Below are 20,498 nucleotides of genomic sequence, written 5' to 3'. Positions count from 1 at the left end.
CAGTATTACACTTTTGTGGTTAATTTGTTGGAATATCCAATACTGGATGCTTTTAGCAGCATCAGTGTCATTCCCTGGTGATACATAAATTGCTGTTAAACATGCAGTTTTCCTATTGCTGATTTTAGAAGTGTTATTAGATGTTCAGCATTGTTAATTTTAGGAATTCCCTGTTTAAGTAAGGTAATGGTTAGGGAATTTTTGTAGATGATTGTTACACCACCTTCATGCTTGTTTTGTGTGTCATGCTGAGTATACTGTATCCTGGGGGTGATCTCATTATCCTTTATTTCTTTTTTTTAACCAGGTTTCAGTAACTATGACATCAGAAGTATATGTGGCAAGTAGGCATGTATGCCATGGATTTTATTGCAGATGCTTTTTAGGTTCATATTTTGTAAGGTGATTTTGGATTCTGTTTTTGTTGAGATGTATTAGGTGACTGGTTTATTTTGGGCATGGAAGTGATGGTTTTATGAACAGTGGAACCTGGGTTGGGGTGACTATCTCTTCTAATTTTTTAGTTGATATTTTACAGGGGGAAGAGTATGGCCAGTTATTTTTTGGTCTTGGTTTGGTATTTGATCGTAAATATAGAAACTTAGGTTTGAGATATTTATAGATAAATAAATCAGACATAGTTTGTTTGTAGAGAGACAGTGTTATGGAGAAAGGCTGGGTATATGATAATATTTTTTGTGAAGATTATTTGAAATCTTAAGTATTTGAAGGAGGTGGATTTGATAATTGGTGATGAAGGCTATTAGAGTGAGAAGGAACAGCAAAATAATCTGAGTTAGGGGCATCTTATTTAACTTGGGTTTTATCTTTGTTGTAAATTAGGATTAGAAAATGTTAGGAGGGTACTGGGTTGGTTGTAGAGATATAATTTAATAGTTACAGTTAATAATGATTATGACAGTTTGAGAGAGAGTCTTGGGTGGTAAATTAGAGTGGGTACTACTACTGTGAGTAATTGATTATTTTTCTTTTGGAGGGAACTGGTGGTATTGGCTTAAGGAATATGTAGGTGGTACTATGGAAGTATGTAGAGTAAGATGGGGTGATTGGGAATTGGGGGGGTAGTGTGGGGTAGGGGTGTTAGTGAAGGTGAATGAAGCAGGTTGAAAACTTGGCAAAGAGAAAGAAAAAAAAATCAGCGACTGAACTTAAAACAGCCACAGATCTGCTGAGAGAGATAAGTAAAAGGAAAAATGCAGTTAAAATGGCTTTGTGCTAGTAGATGAATGTCTTGATTTTGTTACTCCAGGACACAGTTTTAGTAGGAGAGTTAGTCTAATATCACTTTGACATGAATAATAGTGATAACAGTAAAAAAATTGCACTTGACTGTTTGAACAACTGTGTAATGTAAGGAGATTGCTATGGACCTTGCAATGTAAAGTCCAAAGGCTACCCCAACCCCAAAGATCAGCAAAACAGTGAGAAAACATAAGCCAGAATACAGTAGTGGAACTCTGGAAAAATACTTACTCAGAATTGAAAGTGGTTACACAAGAAGTGAAACAAACTTAAAGAAGGGAGACAGTGAACTGCTAAAAACAATAAATGGAGCATAAATAAAGGAGAAAATACCAATGGGACTGCTGTGGTCTAAGAAAGTGGAGCTATTATAGTGGACAGAGTTTTTTTGTTTGTTTTGTTAGTTTGGGTTGGCAAAATGGTTAAGATGTTTATCTCACAGACACAAGGTACATGGTTTGATTTTCACTTTTGGTCACTGTCCAGTTATTGGCTAAGTATTTAATAGTTTGCACACTAATTAACTAGCATGAACTTAAATATGTAATGCTAAGAGAAGGTTGTTATAATGGTTAAGATGCTTACCTTACAGACACAAGGTACAGGGGTTTGATTCTTACCTTTGAAGAAAAATTGGATAGGCTTTAAATGCCCTGCAAGGATACCTAGCCTAGTACTTACCTTTAAGGGTTGTAGCAACAATCATTAAGCTGTGTCATCAAGTCTCTGATATCTAACACATTTTGTGAGACTTGCTAATTAGCAGTCTGATTGCAAAATTAGGATTGCCACAGCAAAACCTACCAAAGCTATGTAAAGTCAGGTTTAAACTTGGCAGTAATCCTATTATGTATCAGAGCTCTTACCTACATTAAAACATTTCATTCCTGATACTCTAGCTCCAGTGAGTGATGCATTGTCATCATAAACATAAAGAACATGATGCCTCTCACTTTTCTGGAAATGAATACAAAAGATGTCCTGGTTGTCTTTACTAAAGGCTAAGCAGTGCTTTCTCTTGGAAACTATAAAGAGATACTTTGATACAAAAATGTCAAGAAGATACTGTGTGAAGAAGACCTTAAAAGTCATGGATATATTAACTCTAGGTGCCATGATATTTATTCAACTTGAAGCAAAGCTTCACACCTTACAGATTATGAGTATATATAAAATGTCTTCAAAGGATGGATGCACCTGAGATCCTACAGTGTATAATGGGACACACTAATTTGGCTCTTTTTTTCATGTTGGCTCAGTTGGCAAGGATTGTTTTCAAAATCCACTTTTGCAGAAACCTCAAAACCAAGCTGAGATGAATTCCTGAAAGATGCAGTAGAAGAAGTGTATAAATACTGGTGGAATCTTAAAATTTGAGTTTTTTCCAATATTGCTGGACTGGAATTCTGACAAATCTTGACTAATGCTGGCTATGACAACAGAGGCACTAACAATGTAGGTCAGACTTTCTGAAGGCATTCTTTCCTTCTTTCAGAACTATTAAATGCCATTTTTTTTTCTGTTGGCTTGACAGCCATATAAAACTAGAAAGCAAAACATCCTCTCATTGCACATTTGCCCTGTGACAGTGTCTTCATCATATGTGTGATACAAACAACACAAACATGCAAAGACATACATATGTGTGAAACAAAGGACACAAACATGCAGACATACGCATATGTGTGACACAAAAGACACAAAAATTCAGACACATATCTATGTATGATTCAAAGTAACAAACATGCAGACACATATCTATGTATGGCACAAAGGACACAAACATGTAGACACATACATATGTTTGACACAAAGGACACAAACATGCAAACACATATGTGTGATACAAAGGACACAAACATGCAGACACATACGTATGTGTGACACAAAGGACACAAACATGCAGATACATATATTACATATACAAACAGAGAAAAGACATGCTAATCAGATGGTAAAATACTGCTTAGGCCAATATACATGCTGTAGTACAGTCCTGCATCTGTGTATATCTTTCGCATGCATGCCCACATGCCTACTGCTACACCTAGAGATCCTGGCTACTGTTAAAAACAGAGGGAACATAAGCGTGGTGCCTTGCATTTTCCATCACAGGATGAGATAGTGTACATACCATATATGTCACTATGGGTAGAATTATTTGCATTTCTTTGTGACCTTTGGAATAAGGATCATGCTTGGCACATAGGCCTACACTGTGCTAGATCTGACAACAAGTAACTCACTAGTGAGTGAGGTATGAAGAGGTTATGGATGCCCTGCATGTCATCATGGTGTGATGGTGTGTACAGAGCTCACCCCCCCACACCAACACCACCTGCAGCACAGAGTAATGTGTGTATCAGTACAATAATGTGTAATTGCAATGATGTGTTCAGGGCTGAGCAGCCATGCATTCAGAACACTGTGGATGTACATTCTAACACAAGATGATGCAGTAATCCTATAACATAAAATGAGGTGCAGCCAGAGATCCACCTGCACAAGCTCAGTGTGCACCACACACTTTTCTACATGTCTGCACATACACTAGCAAGGCTAGAACACTGAATGTCATGCTATGCAGGAAACACATACTATTTTCTGCATACTCCACAGAGTATGCTGTTGTATTAGCCCAGCGCTCAGGTCATCATACCTGATTATAGATAAATCATTGATCCTGGAGATGATTCTGATTGCCTGTTTTGAGATTATCTATTCATATGTCTGACAGAGCAGTGATACCAGCAGATGCTGAGTACATAAGCATGTGTGTGTGAATCCTCCAATATGTCAGGAATATGTAAATCCTCAAGCATACACAGACCAACATCTCACCCAGGACAGCATGGTATAATATAAGGTTGACTGCACTGTCCCTCACTGTGATATAGTACATTCCATAATCACAGATGAAGTGCCCAGGGCCACTACACATTACATTAACCCTGTCCTATGAACTCTAGTTAATAAATGGGCAATGTGATTACAATCTCAAGCCCATATCAGTCTATGGTTTTCATGATTGATCCATTTCCTCATCATCTGAGATTTCTGTGCATCTGAAAAATCTTCACATGTGGCTTTGGCTTGATTCTTTCTAGCCTGTGCACCCTTTTCTGTCCTTGATGGACAGAACCATGAGTCATCCTGTTCATGTGTGCCGAGGTCAGCCAGGGCCACCCACAGCACCAACTTTCTTTGTTATGTGTTTCCATAGCCAAATTCACTCCATGTTGACTTCACTCTGCCAAAATGTACAATATGCACAAGTATATATCATGTAGGGGCCAGTAGATTGAATTTATATGCAGTCATGCATCAGCCAGAGGATGCTAGCACACCATACACTATAACCACAGGAGCAGAATTTACAGCGTGAGTCACCCAAACCTACAAATTTAGACTAAACAGTTGCCTTATCATACACACAGTGGTGAAGCCCCTTCTGTGGCAGTACCTACCCCACAACAGAATGTTGTAACTTCAGTGTTTGGTTCTGCTTCTTCCCACAATTCACTAAGCCACCCACAATATGGTTTCAGCTGCATCTTTCATGATTCAGGGAAATGGTCCTATGCAGCAACATCATGCAATAGCAAAGTCATCATTAAATATCTAATTAGCAAAATGCAGTCTCTTTTATTCATCTCCTACAATCCCTATTTGTGTGTCTTTGGGAGGCAACATAGTCATGCAGGAATTCAAATGCTCCCCTTGTTGGTGAACATGTTCTGTGTATTCTGTATAAAGTAATATGTTCTGTAAGATAGTTATATAAGCTGTAATATGCTGAACTTGGTGTACTATTTTTCCATTGTATGCTTAATACTGTAACACTCCATGTTTAAAATGAAACATTGGTCTATTAATATATTCAATAAACAAGAAAGCAGTTGCCCACTGATTGTTACAGAAAGACTCTGATACATAACACTTTATCTCATCTGTGTGGTCTGTTTGGATGTAATGCAGAAATTCATTTTGCTTTTGAAACAAAACACCACAGTTATGGTTATATCTGTTTGGCAGAGAACAAAGCTGTGGTTGAAGTTGTTGTTTGTCTTTTTGGCTTTTCCCGGTTAGGGGTTGCCATAGTGGAGCTCCGGTCCACTAATGATTGGCAGTAGATTTTTTATGGTTCCGAGTTGCCAGCCCGATGCCCAACCTTCAGTGAAAGCATGCCCATTCACGCATGTCTTTCGGAGGCCACTCGACCATGGGGAGGATATGCAGACTCCACATAGAAGGCACTGCAGCCATGAATTGAACAGGAGAACATCTTGCTATGAGGCAACAATGCTACTGCTGTACCACCGCGGCTTCAAAGCTGTGGTTGAAGTAATAAAGCTTTTTCTTAATATTGCACGTATGGTTTATAGGCTTTTGCATACAAATCTGCCAAATAAAAGTAAAACAAATATTTTCTCAGGGACCCTCTAGAGTTTTCCTATCATGACTATTTGACATGGGATAATAAAAGCTGAAAAATGACAATGGCAATTTCATGTCATAGCAAGGCCAGCACGGTCACATGAACATGACAGCCTTCCCTACTGGTGAAGTCATGTTCTTTGAGGAGAATACCATCAGTTCCAGAAAGTTTCCAATGACACTATGGTTATTATTACCAAGCCAAGCAACTTTGTTGCAAAACTATGCTATGCCGTGCATAAATCTGAAACATGTCTTTAGTGTACACATGAGTAAATGGGTAAGAATTATGGATTCAACAACCACACTTCATTTTATTTTAAAATACACACCTTCATATCATAACTGTAAAATGATAAGATAAATGTAGGCTGAATTCTTTCTAAGGTTTCAGTGAAAGACATTTTTATGGGCACAATAAGATACCTAATCCCTTTTCTTTATGCTTACCTGTTTTTAATGTTTGCTACATAGTTTTCTACTTGTGCAGGTATGCCTTGCAGAATAGAGTTTCTGAATTCTATGTTGTCAGTCACATCCCCAGTGTATCCATCAACCACAGTCATTTGGATTCCATCTTCTGATTGGTAGAATGTCTTCCTATTAATCTAAAGTCAAGAAACATTTATAGTACATAAACAATTTCACAATGGTGGTGTCACAATTTCTGGTCAAATAGAAAATTAGTCTAAATTAGTACTTTATTTATTGGTATCGTACTCGGTAAGATAATGCAAATCTAAGTCTGGGTCTAGGAGTATGCCAGAGGAAAAAAAATTGCTAGCTATCTTTGTCCTACTACCTGGGTAAGACTCAAGCACACAATGTCAAGCTGAAATGATTAACCATTGTAGACATGGTGCACAGCTTTGCAAAGAAAACACATCATTTATTTGGACCCCAGCATAGCCAGTACATTTCCTTCAAGGCAGCATTTTCTTTCATCATGCACAGACTAACATGCTAATGACATCAAAATTAACAATGGTTTGTAGCAAGCATACAAATAAGGCCATACACATGGATATCTGTTGATGTGTGATTCAGAAATACATAGCACCATGGCATGCCATGTAAGACAATGAAGAGGGTGGATTTGTAAACTGCATTTGTTAGCATATGTTTGTGTGAAGAAATGTGCCTTGAACCAAACTTCTATGAGTCCATTCACATCTGTACCATATAATAAAAGTAGACAAAGTCTAATGACTACAGTAAACAAAAAAGCAGAACAAACCTGTGGCTGGCATACAAACATGGGAAGATCAGATAGTAAAAGGTGCTTAACAGAAAATTGTCATGTCCTTCCAGCATGCATATCCAGATGTGAATCAGACTCAATACATATCTTATTTATGTAATACTGAAAAGAATATTTTATGTTCAGACCCCATCTTGTCTTACAAAGATGTTCAACATTTGTTTATAGTACTTTTTAATCACACAAAAATGACTGACTCTACCCATGTCAAATTATTATCTACCCTTAAAGCATATTATGCATGACCTTGTGGTGACTTCCTTGTCCATCTTGTCTAACAAAGTTCAAGTATATTGTTTGAATGTCTTCTTTGCCATTGCCTTCAATATATCAGCTAGCAAACCTACATGCATCACCTACTTATTGATGAAGATTTACTTTTATGCATCTGTGATTTTACTTTATCAAAAACTGTGAGTTTTCATCCAAACAAAATAATTTCACATTTTATCTGTACTGCCAGTTTAGTAGATTAAGACGATGAGCTAGCTTTATCTCCTATTGAGCTGAGTTTAACTTCTTACATTTCCACCTACACAGTATGTGACTGAAAAAATCACTCAGCTATAAAAATTCTCTTTGGGTCTCCAAAGAAAAAAGGTTTACATCTATTGAATATTATTAATATAATTGCAAATAAACCTTCCTGGAGGCATGTTCCCCATACGTTATTACTCTTTGCTGGATTGCATCATATCTGGGTTGAATACAGTTGCACCATCATACCCTCGCTATCTGAGATGGCAATGTTTTCACTCCCCAGTATCACTGCAGCACTGTTCACGAGGTTTACATTCTGCATGGGTGAGATTACTGAATAACAGTCTTCTGAGCCTGAATCTTTTCCCAGTTACTGTACATGCAGTTCTTCAGTAACTGCTTTATTAAATCAACAGACACGATTTCATACCTTACTGTCTGGGATGAATTTATCTTCTAATAAATGAGCTGACATATTTAAATCTGTTATGAAACATATCCATCTAAAAGACAAATACCTTATAACACACAGATGAAAATCTGTAGGCTGTTGTTTTTTCTTTCAGAATTCTTTGAAAATAAAGTAATGATACACATATATTTAGTCCCAACTGGAATAAATCTTAATGAACCAGCTGTAACATATCCCATTTGGAACTATTTGCACACTGTTATCAGCAGGGAAATTTATCATTTAAATCTGTTACTGAAATGTCTACTCTCATGGCACACAGCTACTTTTGATGTGTATCCTTAGCTAACCGTCTGACAAACTATTGCAGTATGACTCAAAGAGCTAACTCTGCCTCTGCAAATGTTGCAAGAAGTGCAGTATTTATTTCAAAATAATTGTAAAGTTCCATTCTTGGAATTTATTTAAATATAAACAAAGACACTGCATCTAGACTGACCTATTTTCAATGCCTGATGTCAAGCATATCTGCTCAGGTTTAACATATTCATTAGCACACTAGCACCTTCCAAAGAAAATTATAACCAGCACACTCAATATTAAGTGATAGAATGCAGCAGAGACTGAGAAATAAAGTAAGGCTAAAGCACTGAATAATATTTAATATGAAAATGCATTAAAGACAAACTAAATTAAACCTGTTCTTCTATAAGCTGTTTAACTATGCATATATATCCCCGAAAAAATTCTTCAGAGTACATTATATATAAAGCAAAAATATTCACAAACTTTCAAAAAAATGGTGTGAGACTTAAAAAAAAAAGACCTGCAGCTACTGTAGTATTACACAGGGGCATACTTCTCAATTGTCCAGAATTTCACAGTGTCCAGATTTTTCCCTCATATTTTTCACCTGCTGCTGATATACTTTATGGTTTTCTGACAAATCATTGAGGATTGAAGCCACAAATAAAGACAGGCTTTTGAATTTCAGCTTCACATATTTCAGAAAATGGGTGCAAGTTCAAAACCTGTTTGTCTATCAATTTTCAAAGTTCATAAAAACAAAAATCAAAAATTAAAATCTGTCCTTGAATTTGGGCCTTTGCCCCCCACCCCATTATTTTTGGTCTTGTCTTGAAATTGTGTGCGAAGGGATTGAGAAGTATGCACGTATGCACGGGGGTACAATTAAATAGTCTATAAATAAGAGAATAATGCACTGTAAGGGATATTTTTGGAAGAAATCCAATAACATTGGCTGTTTTAAAACAGGAACGAAGCATTAGCAAGCAATGAAGGTATTGTTAAACAGCAGAGCAATAAATCAACCACATTAGTAATAAAGTGACTGAAAAATTAATGCTACACAAATTCTTGGCACAGAGTTGCATGAACATTTATGAACAGTTTTATCTTAGTATGGACTTTTTGTCTATCTTTTGAGACACTTCAATAGTTATTACTTGTGATGGGCACTTTTGTTAGGTCATAGTAAATGCCTGGATTCAGAAACTGGGCAAAGGTCACCAAACTCCACTGACTCTACTATGTCTGTACTATGTCTAACTCAGTAAATGGCTCTGAATGGAGTTGTCAGGAAAATGATTTGGCAGGTTTACTGAGCTACAATAAAATGCAAGGAAACTTGGTGTAACTGCCCTTTGCTCATCAAGCTATTTGCCCCATTAACCGGACTTGCAGTGACCAGGCATAGTGGCACCTAGAGAGATGCTTGGTAAAAGGCTGAGTATATATTTTTGTTTCATCTGGTGAAAAATAATCTGAAATATTCATTGTGACCCACAAAGGGAAACTGCAGCTACAGGCTGCTGATATTAGTACTGCAATGAGCACATACAACTTGGCTGGTGTACTGGAAATCTTGGCATACAATCCTGAGTCACAGAGCAGCTCATCCTATGGCTTAGCAATGTTTGTGCCTTTGTCTGGATCACAAATACATTCAGAGGTGGCACTGTGCAATGTGCATAATCAACTTGCAATGAGCTGCAAGCTGAATGTGGTCTTTGCCATTTTTAATTCTATCCATCCATTCATAATCCTTTTTTTTAATTTTTGCACAGAGTCAGCATGTCACATCAACAGTGACCATCATCTAGAGCTAGGTGGCTATCCCAGCTGTGGCTGTTCTTTCATACCCCACAAATACACATGCACTTACACATATGGCTGATTTAGACTGTACAGATCACCAACTGCATGTCATTGGAATGTGGGAGAAAAACAAAGCACATGGACAAAACTCATGCAAACACAGAGTGGAGGGGGGGGGCATGCAGACTCCAGATTAAAAGTACCCCAACCAAGAAGATAACCAGAGAACCTCTTGTTATGGGGTGACAATGGTACCCAAAGTGACTCTTCATTGCCCTGGTTCATATTGCATCTTATGTTTAGTTGCCACTACTTTTGAGAAAAAGATTGTGATTTTTGAATCCCAGCCACATTCTTGTTACATAATATATTATACTTTGAGCCATTATCATGGGTTTCATATTGGTTAGACTTAATAAAAATAAAAAATAAAATCTGTTCCATCTCTCTAATGCTCCATACTTGATGTTACAAATAATTCCCTTAGAGGACCTGGATTTAATATTTTGGAGATTATCACCAGCAAAAACCTCATCTTACTACTCCATTCAGCCCCATGCATGGATTCCGGTGAACAAAAAAGGTTAATACATGAGGGGAAGCTTACTATATGTTGAAATATGGGACACTTGCCAATGATGGCATTAACACTGAACTTAAGCTGAAACTCTTTTAGCAGAGCCAGTTTATTTTATAATGTAGTTTCAGTGATGAAATGCTACTGTTGGTTCTTGCCCATCTCTGTGTGTAATAGTCTCATTTGTCGATTGATCAATTCAGTTTTTGCTAATCAATTACTTATAATTTTAAATACAAAAGTTATTCTGCTGAGTCACAGTTTTTTTTATAAATGTAAATTTGAAAAGGTTACTTTCTAGCCAAAAATTTGAGTTATAATATCATCAAAGGAAACAGTTACCATGTGGTCATTTTTATTTCACACGTTTCATACAAAATATATATTTTTGGTACAGAAACAAAGTGTATTTTTAAATCTAACAGCAGTCTTTGAATGGTTATAGAAAGTAATAAACCATTAAGATGCTACAAATTTAAATTACCTAAATTACAGCAAGTCATTTGACACTGCACTGTATAAAAAATACAAATTAAACAACTTGAAGGGGAGGGGGTCATATGGTGGCAATATAGCCTAGTCGAAAAAATGCAAGATTTCCAGCAAATGTTGTCTTCTTTGATGAAAGAGGGCTTATCACTCACCTATCATAGACCCAGGGGATCCATGTTGGTATCATTTTTTTCAGTGTCTATTAAGGAGATATTGTAGATTATCCAAAGAAATTTGTCTATTTTTGTTCATAACACAAAGCTTTGCAACAGGCTTTATATGCAAGCAATAGTAAATACTGATAAAATGGAACAAGGAAATATTAAAGGGCTGGTCTTAATCATGTCTGTTTGAAATCAGTTCAAAATAATGTATCTGGAAAATAATGACATGCAAAGGTACTATACAATTGGAGGGTAAGCAGTAGCAGTAGCAACAGCAAAATGGAACCTGGAAGTAGGCCAGCAGCATGACAAAGCATGAATGAGAGCAAATTATTACCATGCACTAGAAAAGGTACCGCCAGTGATTATGCTTTAGTTTAGGCATCTAGTGATACCCCATTTAGAATACTGTGTAGAGTCAGACATCTAGTGATACCCCATTTACAGTACTGTGTACAGTGAGACATCTAGTGATACCCCGTTTAGCCTACTGTGTACAGTCAGACTTCTAGTGATACCTCGTTTAGAGTACTGCGTATAGTTAGACATCTAGCGATACCCCATTTACAGTACTGTGTACAGTCTGACATCTAGTGATACCTTGTTTAGAGAACTGTGCACAGTTAGACATCTAGTGATACCTCGTTTAGAGTACTGCGTATAGTTAGACATCTAGCGATACCCCGTTTACAGTACTGTGTACAGTTAGACATCTAGTGATACCCCGTTTACAGTACTGTGTACAGTCAGACATCTAGTGATACCCTGTTTAGAGTACTGCATACAGTTAGACATCTAGTGATACCCTATTTACATTACTGTGTACAGTCAGACATCTAGTGATACCCCGTTTAGAGTACTGTGCACAGTTAGACACCTGGTGATACCCTGTTTAGAGTACTGCATACAGTTAGACATCCAGTGATACCCCATTTACAGTACTGTGCATGGTTAGACATCTAGTGATACCCAGTTAAGAGTACTGCATACAGCTAGACATCTAGTGATACCCCGTTTACAGTACTATGTACAGTCAGACATCTAGTGATACCTCGTTAAGAGTACTCCATACAGTTAGACATCTAGTGATACCCCGTTTGCAGTACTGTGTACAGTCAGACATCTAGTGATACCCCATTTAGAGTAGTGCGTACAGTCAGACAGATAGTGATACCCCATTTACAGTACTGTGTACAGCCAGACATCTAGTGATACCCCGTTTAGAGTACTGCATACAGTTAGACATCTAGTGATACCCTATTTACAGTACTGTGTACAGTCAGACATCTAGTGATACCCTGTTTTGAGTACTGTGCACAGTTAGACACCTGGTGATACCCTGTTTAGAGTACTGCGTACAGTTAGACATCCAGTGATACCCCATTTACAGTACTGTGCATGGTTAGACATCTAGTGATACCCAGTTAAGAGTACTGCATACAGCTAGACATCTAGTGATACCCCGTTTACAGTACTGTGTACAGTCAGACATCTAGTGATACCCCGTTAAGAGTACTCCATACAGTTAGACATCTAGTGATACCCCGTTAAGAGTACTCCATACAGTTAGACATCTAGTGATACCCCATCTACAGTACTGTGTACAGTCAGACATCTAGTGATACCCCATTTACAGTACTCTGTACAGTTGAGGACTACATTCAAAGTCATTGGCAGGACACAGACAGTACACACGAGAGCAAAAATTTTATATAGTCTTCAACAAAACCACTTAAGGAAAGCCTACAGGAATTTAACATCGAAGACCTTAACGAAAAGGGGCAGAGGGAAGTACACTGAAAAGGTTTAAGTACTCAGGGGAATCCAAAGATTCAAAGTGGATACAGTCCCTTAAAACACAGAACTCAGTTTGAAAATACAATATAGAAGACAAGCACAACATACTTTTCTTTAGCACAGGTTGGATAGAAAATGATTCGCAAATGTCACAGCAGCAGAAATAGTACCACAATTCAATAATACATGGGTTAGTCATAATGTAATTATTCAGCAACTGGAAGTTAAACACTAATAGTTTTTGTTTAAATTTGATCTGCAGTATATTCAGAAGACAGGGAACTGGCTAGACTAGCTGAGAAAGGCTATTATCTGCTGCAAAAATCCATGTTTCTTTTAATGAAGATATTCTCGAGCTGAAGCATGAACAGTCCTAATGTTTGCGAGCAAACAGGAAAGAACTTAATGAGGGAGTATTCCCCGAGTTCAAGTGTTGCAAAATTAATTCACTGAAGCTGCTGAAATGTCTTTGCAAAATTTATCTGCGTATGCAAATTGCAAATGCATTTTATGCAAAATACTCCTCTAACATTTTTTCATTCAGCTTTTCCAAGTAAGATGCAGCTAGACAAAAGTAGATAGGAGGTTAACATAATGGTTAAGGTGTTTACCTTACAAACAGAAGGTGCAGGGTTTGATTCTCACATGGGGTAATTGGCTAGGTTGAAAATGGCCCACAGGAGCACTTAGCCTAGTACTAATCTACAAACCTATGAACATGAATGTTCACATGGCAGTTGCTTGTCGACAGCTGAATAAGCATGATCTTGCTCTTCTACCCCTCACTGCAATATTAAGACTCCAGCAATTAATTTAAGCAAGGAGAGGCTCTCATGTGTTCTAATCCCTGGACTGAGCTAGCTACACTCATCAGTGCCAGGGTGATTCATACAGGCAAATGCTTAGTGTACTGTTAGGGCCAGCAAAATATTTACTGCACTTTCATTGTCCACTGCACCCAGCTACTCACATGTATGAAATGGCAGCAATGACTTCAGAGCCATCCACTTTTCCCATTTGGTCCCTTGCTGCTAGCCTAGATACTTTCCAGCGTAGATCTCATGCTAACAGATCTGGCTTCAGTTCAGTACTGTTTTTCAAGCAAAAAAATCTTCTCAAGGAACTTCAGTATGTTTAATCTCATTCTATACATGGCTTCATTTTTTTGAAATGCTTCTTACAGAATATATATTTTACTGAAGCAGAGACAAAGAAATGCTGACAAAAGTAAATCTCATCAACAAAAGTAAACTGTAGCTCATACAAGTAAGTGAGCACATTAATCAGATTTGAGCTGTACACTAAGCACACAATAGCAACAGTAAAATCATCCTGAATTTTTTTTAAAGATTTCCAGCCGCACGTAGTAAAATTACTTTCAAACAAGTTAACGTATATAATAATTTATTTGAGATGTCAGTAAAATAAACAGTCAATGATAAAACAATATGAACAATAGTTTCCTTTGCATATGCAAAAAGTTGCTTCAGGAATAAAATGACTAATCCTAAACCACAGGAAAATTATTAACAAGAAAATGCCAATGAAAATAAATTTCAGAAGAGCTGCATGGAACTGCCTTGCATTCCAGCTGCAGACATCTATTTTATGACAGCACCTTTTTCACCAAACAACACTATTGCTTTTTAGGTTGGGAAACTGTACTTGTATTTAAACACAGTTACCATCTTAGTGTCTAGGCTTGTTCAGGTATTTCTATGAAATAACTACCTCAAAATAAATCCATTTAATGACTTTGGTCAAAAATTTTGATTTGGCTTTCAGATAGAAAGTTCTTTATATCTTTTATAATATAACAACTGATGAAATTACTTTGCTAATAACTCATTTTGGTACTGTGGGCTCTGTATAAATATACAGAGCTGATTATGCCTGCCGCTCCAATGCAAATTCTTTTAAAGACATTTTTGCCAACTGCAGCAATCATGTCAGTAGTTTTCTATCAGACATTGAAATTTCACAAGATAGGCTGACTTTAAGAATTATACTGAACTGGTGAATGAATTTACAAACTGTTTTCCTCCTTTAAAGAGGGGACCATCTAATTTGTGAAGTAGCTTTAAAATCATCATCTTCAGATGGTAAAGTCAAACGTCTCAGCAGAATTCTAAAGGAAGTCATAATTGACATGAAGTAAATGAAGCCAGCTGATCAATTTCTTCAAAAAAATATTTTTCAATGATCATTAAGTAAGACAATCAGTGCAAGCATTCTATAGATGTGGCAGTTTTGCTACACTGTTCTGTGAGGCCATCGAACTGTTATGCTCCCATTATTTTGGTGAGATTCCCTTGTGTATAGTTCTGTAAAACATCTGTTTTAAACTTTTTGAACTACATAGGCAAATGGATCATACAAGATCATTTTCAGGTATGTCCCTGGATGTTAGGTTGCCCATATATACATGAATACAGTATTTAGTCTACCATACATCCATGCTTAGTATACAAATGAAGTAGTAAACACTGTTATGTTTGTGTAAATATAGCTTTGTAACACTAGTGTAGAATACACAACAGGTGTGCAATGTTTGGGGTGAGGGCACAACGTACATCTGAGGTTTTCTGTTTGGAAGCAAAATGATATTTGCTATTAAAAAAAAACAGCCTAACTAGTTTCATGTTCATTTTTTATATACTATTAACAGGTTTCTTGTACCATGAACTGAGAAAAATACCATTGCATGTCTGGTAGCAACTGATACCATGCAGAACTCTTCAAAATGGCCAAATGTTACAGATCTTCAGTTGTAGAAGTTATCTGACAGCCCAGCTCAGTGCAACTCATTTAAGAACCAATGAAAAAGACCTCCTGCCTAAACCGCCTGTATCTCAGATAAGGATCATCAGGGACAACAGTTAATCTTCCCCAAGTGTACAATGAAAGATTATCCACTCAGTATGAAAGTCATATGAGGCCAGGATGGAAATACAGGCCAGCAGTCTAACCCTGACATCAGAGATCCTACAGAGGAAAGGGAGAAATGAAATTAATGAGATGGAGTCACTGCAATTGTGCTACACCCTTCTCTGCACTGAGGAGCGTTTTCAGAGTTGGGGGCATCCTATTTTAATGTTTACCCAGTCAGGCACTTCTGTATTATTGTCACTGCTATAATTATGAACAAATGCCATAATGCAACTGATGTTTAATTACATTTATCTATTTAGGCATTCAAATGCATCTGCTGGTGTTAGTGATTCAAAGCTTTTAGGTCAGACTACACTTTCAGGCAGACCAGTCTGACTATTGGCCCTTGGTGCCTAAAACTCCACCATGGAGATAAGAGTGAGTGTCTGAAAATAATCTATCTTAGACAGAAGGAAATAAAATAGACTCTGCTAGGGGAGTGCCTCTCAGAGGGAGTTGGGGATATGAACTCCATGGCAGGAGTTCTATGGCACAACAAAACTCATGTAACACCAGCCCGTTATACAAGCAGGCATGTGATACATGTAGAAACATTACTAGCTGTCATAGCATGGCCTCCCTGTGGCCTAACAAAATAAGATTAATCTTCAAGAAATAATACACTGCCAAAGGGAATACTAAAGCTAGTCCCATAAATAATTTATTTATTCCATTAAAAGGCATTACCTGCAATTTTTTTTTTTTCTCAAGGCTTGTGTTCTTCTGGGTCATCTTTTTCAGAGAAGCTAACCTTTACAGGAAACTTGGATTTTAGCCATTACTCAACATTACTATTAGCTTTAATGACAAGAGTCCCAGAATGTGACAGATTGCTTTTAAAACGGCTGCAAATTATTTTCTCCTCTGATCAGTAACTATAAAACATATTCACTGTTCAAAATTTTCTCATAAAAGTTTGTTGGCATGGTTTCATTTATTTTGCTAGAGCCAGGCACTTTAAATTTACCACTGATGGCAAATTGCTAATCATTTGAGACAGTACTTGAAAGGGTATAAGATGCTCATCTTAGGAATTTTAATAGTCTTTTTTCATCCGTGTTGTATTTCATTCACACAGTACCCGAAATAAAATGTGTCTTATATTTTTGATGCATACTCACCATTTCTAAATGCATATCTTAATATCGCCAATGAAATAATGATTTATAAAACTTTAAACATGATTATATAAATCATATTTATCCACTGCATAAATTATGAAAATATGTACAAGTTTAGTTAACTGCTACACTTTCAAACATACTCTCTCTCTACATATAGATACATATATATATATATATATATATATATATATATATATACAGGGGAACACTTCACAATGGTAAATCTCCAAAAGATTGAATTTCATATGGCCGAATATTTAAGTAGTGGGGAATATTTAAGTAGTGGGGGGTTGGGGGGTGCAGGGGGACTTGTCCCCCTACAATAATGGTGAGAAAGCTTTTTTTTGTTTTTTGGATTTATTTTACGATGTCGAGGTTCTGAAAGTTCGATCATATGGTCTCGGCCATATAAAATTTGATCTTTCAAAAATTCGGCATTGTAAAGTGAATATATATATATATATATATATATATATATATATATATATATATATATATATATATATATATATATATATATATATATATATATATATTATATTTCATTAATCAATTTCTTGTAGACAAAATCAGGATTATAAAGCGACATGCAAGAAATTGCTAAATGTGAATGGCTGTTTCATCATGCACTGTGACAATGTCTCTTATAAAATTCATGTTTTAAGTAACTTATAAATTGCAGTCAGTTCTTCATAGCAAGAATATGTGTCAGAATGTTTGCTGTGCTGAGATAACATGACAAATAGACTGTTGCATTTGTTTTTTTGTTATTGAGTGAAACAACTTGTGTGGAATTATCCATGTAACACATGCTGAGGGTAAACTATCAAGAAATGATTTCTGAATGGTTCACAAATTAATTTAAGATGATACATTTTCAAAATAAAACGTATTGGACAACAGCAATACATATGTATTTTGTCCAGTTAGCCATGGACACAGCGTTTAAACTCACATGACTCCAATGCTGTATACGAGTATAATAATCGGAAACATTTTAAAATAAAATTGGTTGAGTGGCACCAACATGATAGTGAATTATTCACAAACATTTGAAACATCCAAAAGAAGAATCCCACAGCTAGTCTAGGCTAGCAAATCTGCAGCTAGTTCCAAAGCAGACACTCTCCTCTACTCACAGCACCACTCATCCCATTATTGTAGTTATTCCCAATGATTTGTTTTATAGAGGTACTCTGTGTAATCCAATGGTGTAAGGAGTTTCATAACTCTACCACTCTATCTGTGAAGAGGTTCATCCTCATTTCTTTCTAGACTGCAACCCTTCAATAATCCGGCTTGTTATGGTGTCTCTGTTCTCTTTTTTCTTCTTCCTTGTTTCATACCATCCATCCACTTGGAGCACTATGGTGAACCCATATTTAACCCCATCACCATTGGTGGCAGTAACATTCCACAGCTGCCATTCAAGGAGGGTACACATGCATTATCACACTTGCTAACTCCTCCCAATGTAGTGCACTGCTGTGTACTGTGGGTAATACCAGGATGCTTTGAGCAATCAAACTTCATTCTATAAGTGTTAGCATTGCAGTGAGCCAGACCACTAATCTTCTCCCCAATATGGGTGAGACAGAATCACCCATCCTCCACACCAAACTCCTTGAGCACCCATCCCATAATCAAACACAAGTCAACTGAAGTGCAGTCAGGGCTGTAGCCGTCTACACTGCAGGGCTAGTGTAACCCTGTCACTTCTTCACACTAGTGTGTACATAGCAAGCCTTATAACCTAGCCATACTGCTACTATAGACCATCTCTCTCTCTCTTAATAGCTGAGTTAACAATCTATGAATTGCCTCAACTATTTCTTCTTGAGGTACAGCCTCTAAAATTGGATAATGGACTTTAAAATACAGACTCTCTGGTGCCATACAGAGTGGAACAATGATCTTGTTCTCCTCCATGGAGACCACACAGTTGCCAGTGTACCCTAGCTGTCTTCAACTTCTGGACAACACTTCACACATTTTATATAGATATATATATATATATATATATATATATATATATATATATATATATATATACACACACACACACACACACACACACACACACACACACACACACACACACACATTTTAGATCTGACAGGTCCTTTTTTTCTTTAACTTGTTTAAACCACCCTTCTGCTCCCAGTCTGAAAATACATTGTGTATTCTTCTTCCAAAGTGTTTTACTTTACTTATATTGGCACAAACAACTCAAGGTCCTCCTATCCACCTAGTCATGAAAGTCTGACCTGGTTTTAGTGTTCAGTGTTATGCTAACATTGAGTGTCTTCCAAAGTGAGCAGGTGCTGTATTATGTGGGCAGTTGGTGTGAAAAGTACAGTCCATGACCACATCAGTCTTAGGATAAAAAAGCACCTTGATTGCCACTAGCTTATCATATAACTCAACCCCAATGCATTTTCACCAGCCTCTTTCTCTCCACCCTAAATCGCATGCACAAACGCTCACACACACACACGCACATGCACACACACACGCACACGCGCATGCGCACACGCACACGCACACACACACACACAATTAAACAGTTCTCGGACTACTTCTCCTGCCATTTCTAGCCCCCAAACCATCCATCTTTTGTTAGAAGTATGTCAAGCAACAGCGAATGAAATATATGACTGAAGCCCACAGAGATCAGACAAATAGGTTCTTCTGGTGTACATCTGTGATGATCAGGCCAAAATGGTGTATCAGAAGGGAGTGCCAATACTTCGCCTCAGTAAGGCCTATTTGAGTTATTGTACAGGCTGCTGGACCTTGGAAAGTCCATTGATTCTTCAGTGAGATATTTTTCTACTTTTGCAACAAGGCAGGCATTAGACTCACTGCCTATAGTTATTTGGCTCCATTCTGGATCATCCGTGAAACAAGAGTACCTCAGCAGTGGACTAGCAATTCCCTGGCATTTATCCTTTGTCACTGGGCATTCAATAAAAGATCAGCCGCTCTGGCGGTTCTCATACTTTGTGCTCCTTACTCAGGTAAGATACCATCATGCTCCTGTCTTTGCCCCCCCCCCCCCTACTCTAACAAGTTTTCTAAAATCCTTGAACACATATACCTTGGAAGGAAGTGAATGGATGTCAAATGCCATTTATACCTTCATGGAAACTTAAACAATTTTAGTAAAAGATGTCTGCTACCTCGGAGTTTGATTTGTTTTTGAAGTTTTTCAGTTGCTATAACTAAATAAAACTGCCATGGTATATTGAAACATTTTAAAACATGATACTTAATATTTGTGTTACCAACTGAGAACTCAGCTTACCTCAGTATAAGCAATTTCATCTTTTATATGAAAAAATCGTGTCTTATAAGATTTCAGTCTGATTTCTATGAAGTGTTCATTGGTGCTCTGCAACAAAAATAATGTTTTCTAAGAATTGTATATTTTGTTAAGTAT

At 37.0% G+C, this 20,498-nt stretch overlaps 1 protein-coding gene across 2 annotated transcripts in view; it reads right to left on the bottom strand.

Moving 5' to 3' along the window:
* LOC122807038 (cell migration inducing hyaluronidase 1) overlaps window positions 1-20,498 on the bottom strand; it is a 378,711-nt gene that overhangs the window by 10,898 nt on the left and 347,315 nt on the right. For both annotated transcript variants that reach the window (XM_044077939.1, XM_044077938.1), the window contains exons 26-27: window positions 20,364-20,450; window positions 6,151-6,308 (exon numbers count right to left, since the gene is read on the bottom strand). In XM_044077939.1, the coding sequence (XP_043933874.1) occupies window positions 6,151-6,308; window positions 20,364-20,450 (245 nt within the window). The remainder of the gene's footprint in view (window positions 1-6,150; window positions 6,309-20,363; window positions 20,451-20,498) is intronic.

The sequence above is a fragment of the Protopterus annectens genome, chromosome 7.part0, assembly GCF_019279795.1.
Source record: "Protopterus annectens isolate FY-2018-M chromosome 7.part0, PAN1.0, whole genome shotgun sequence".
Classification (NCBI taxonomy): Eukaryota; Metazoa; Chordata; order Ceratodontiformes; family Protopteridae; genus Protopterus; species Protopterus annectens.
This window is presented reverse-complemented; position numbering and strand designations above follow the sequence as displayed.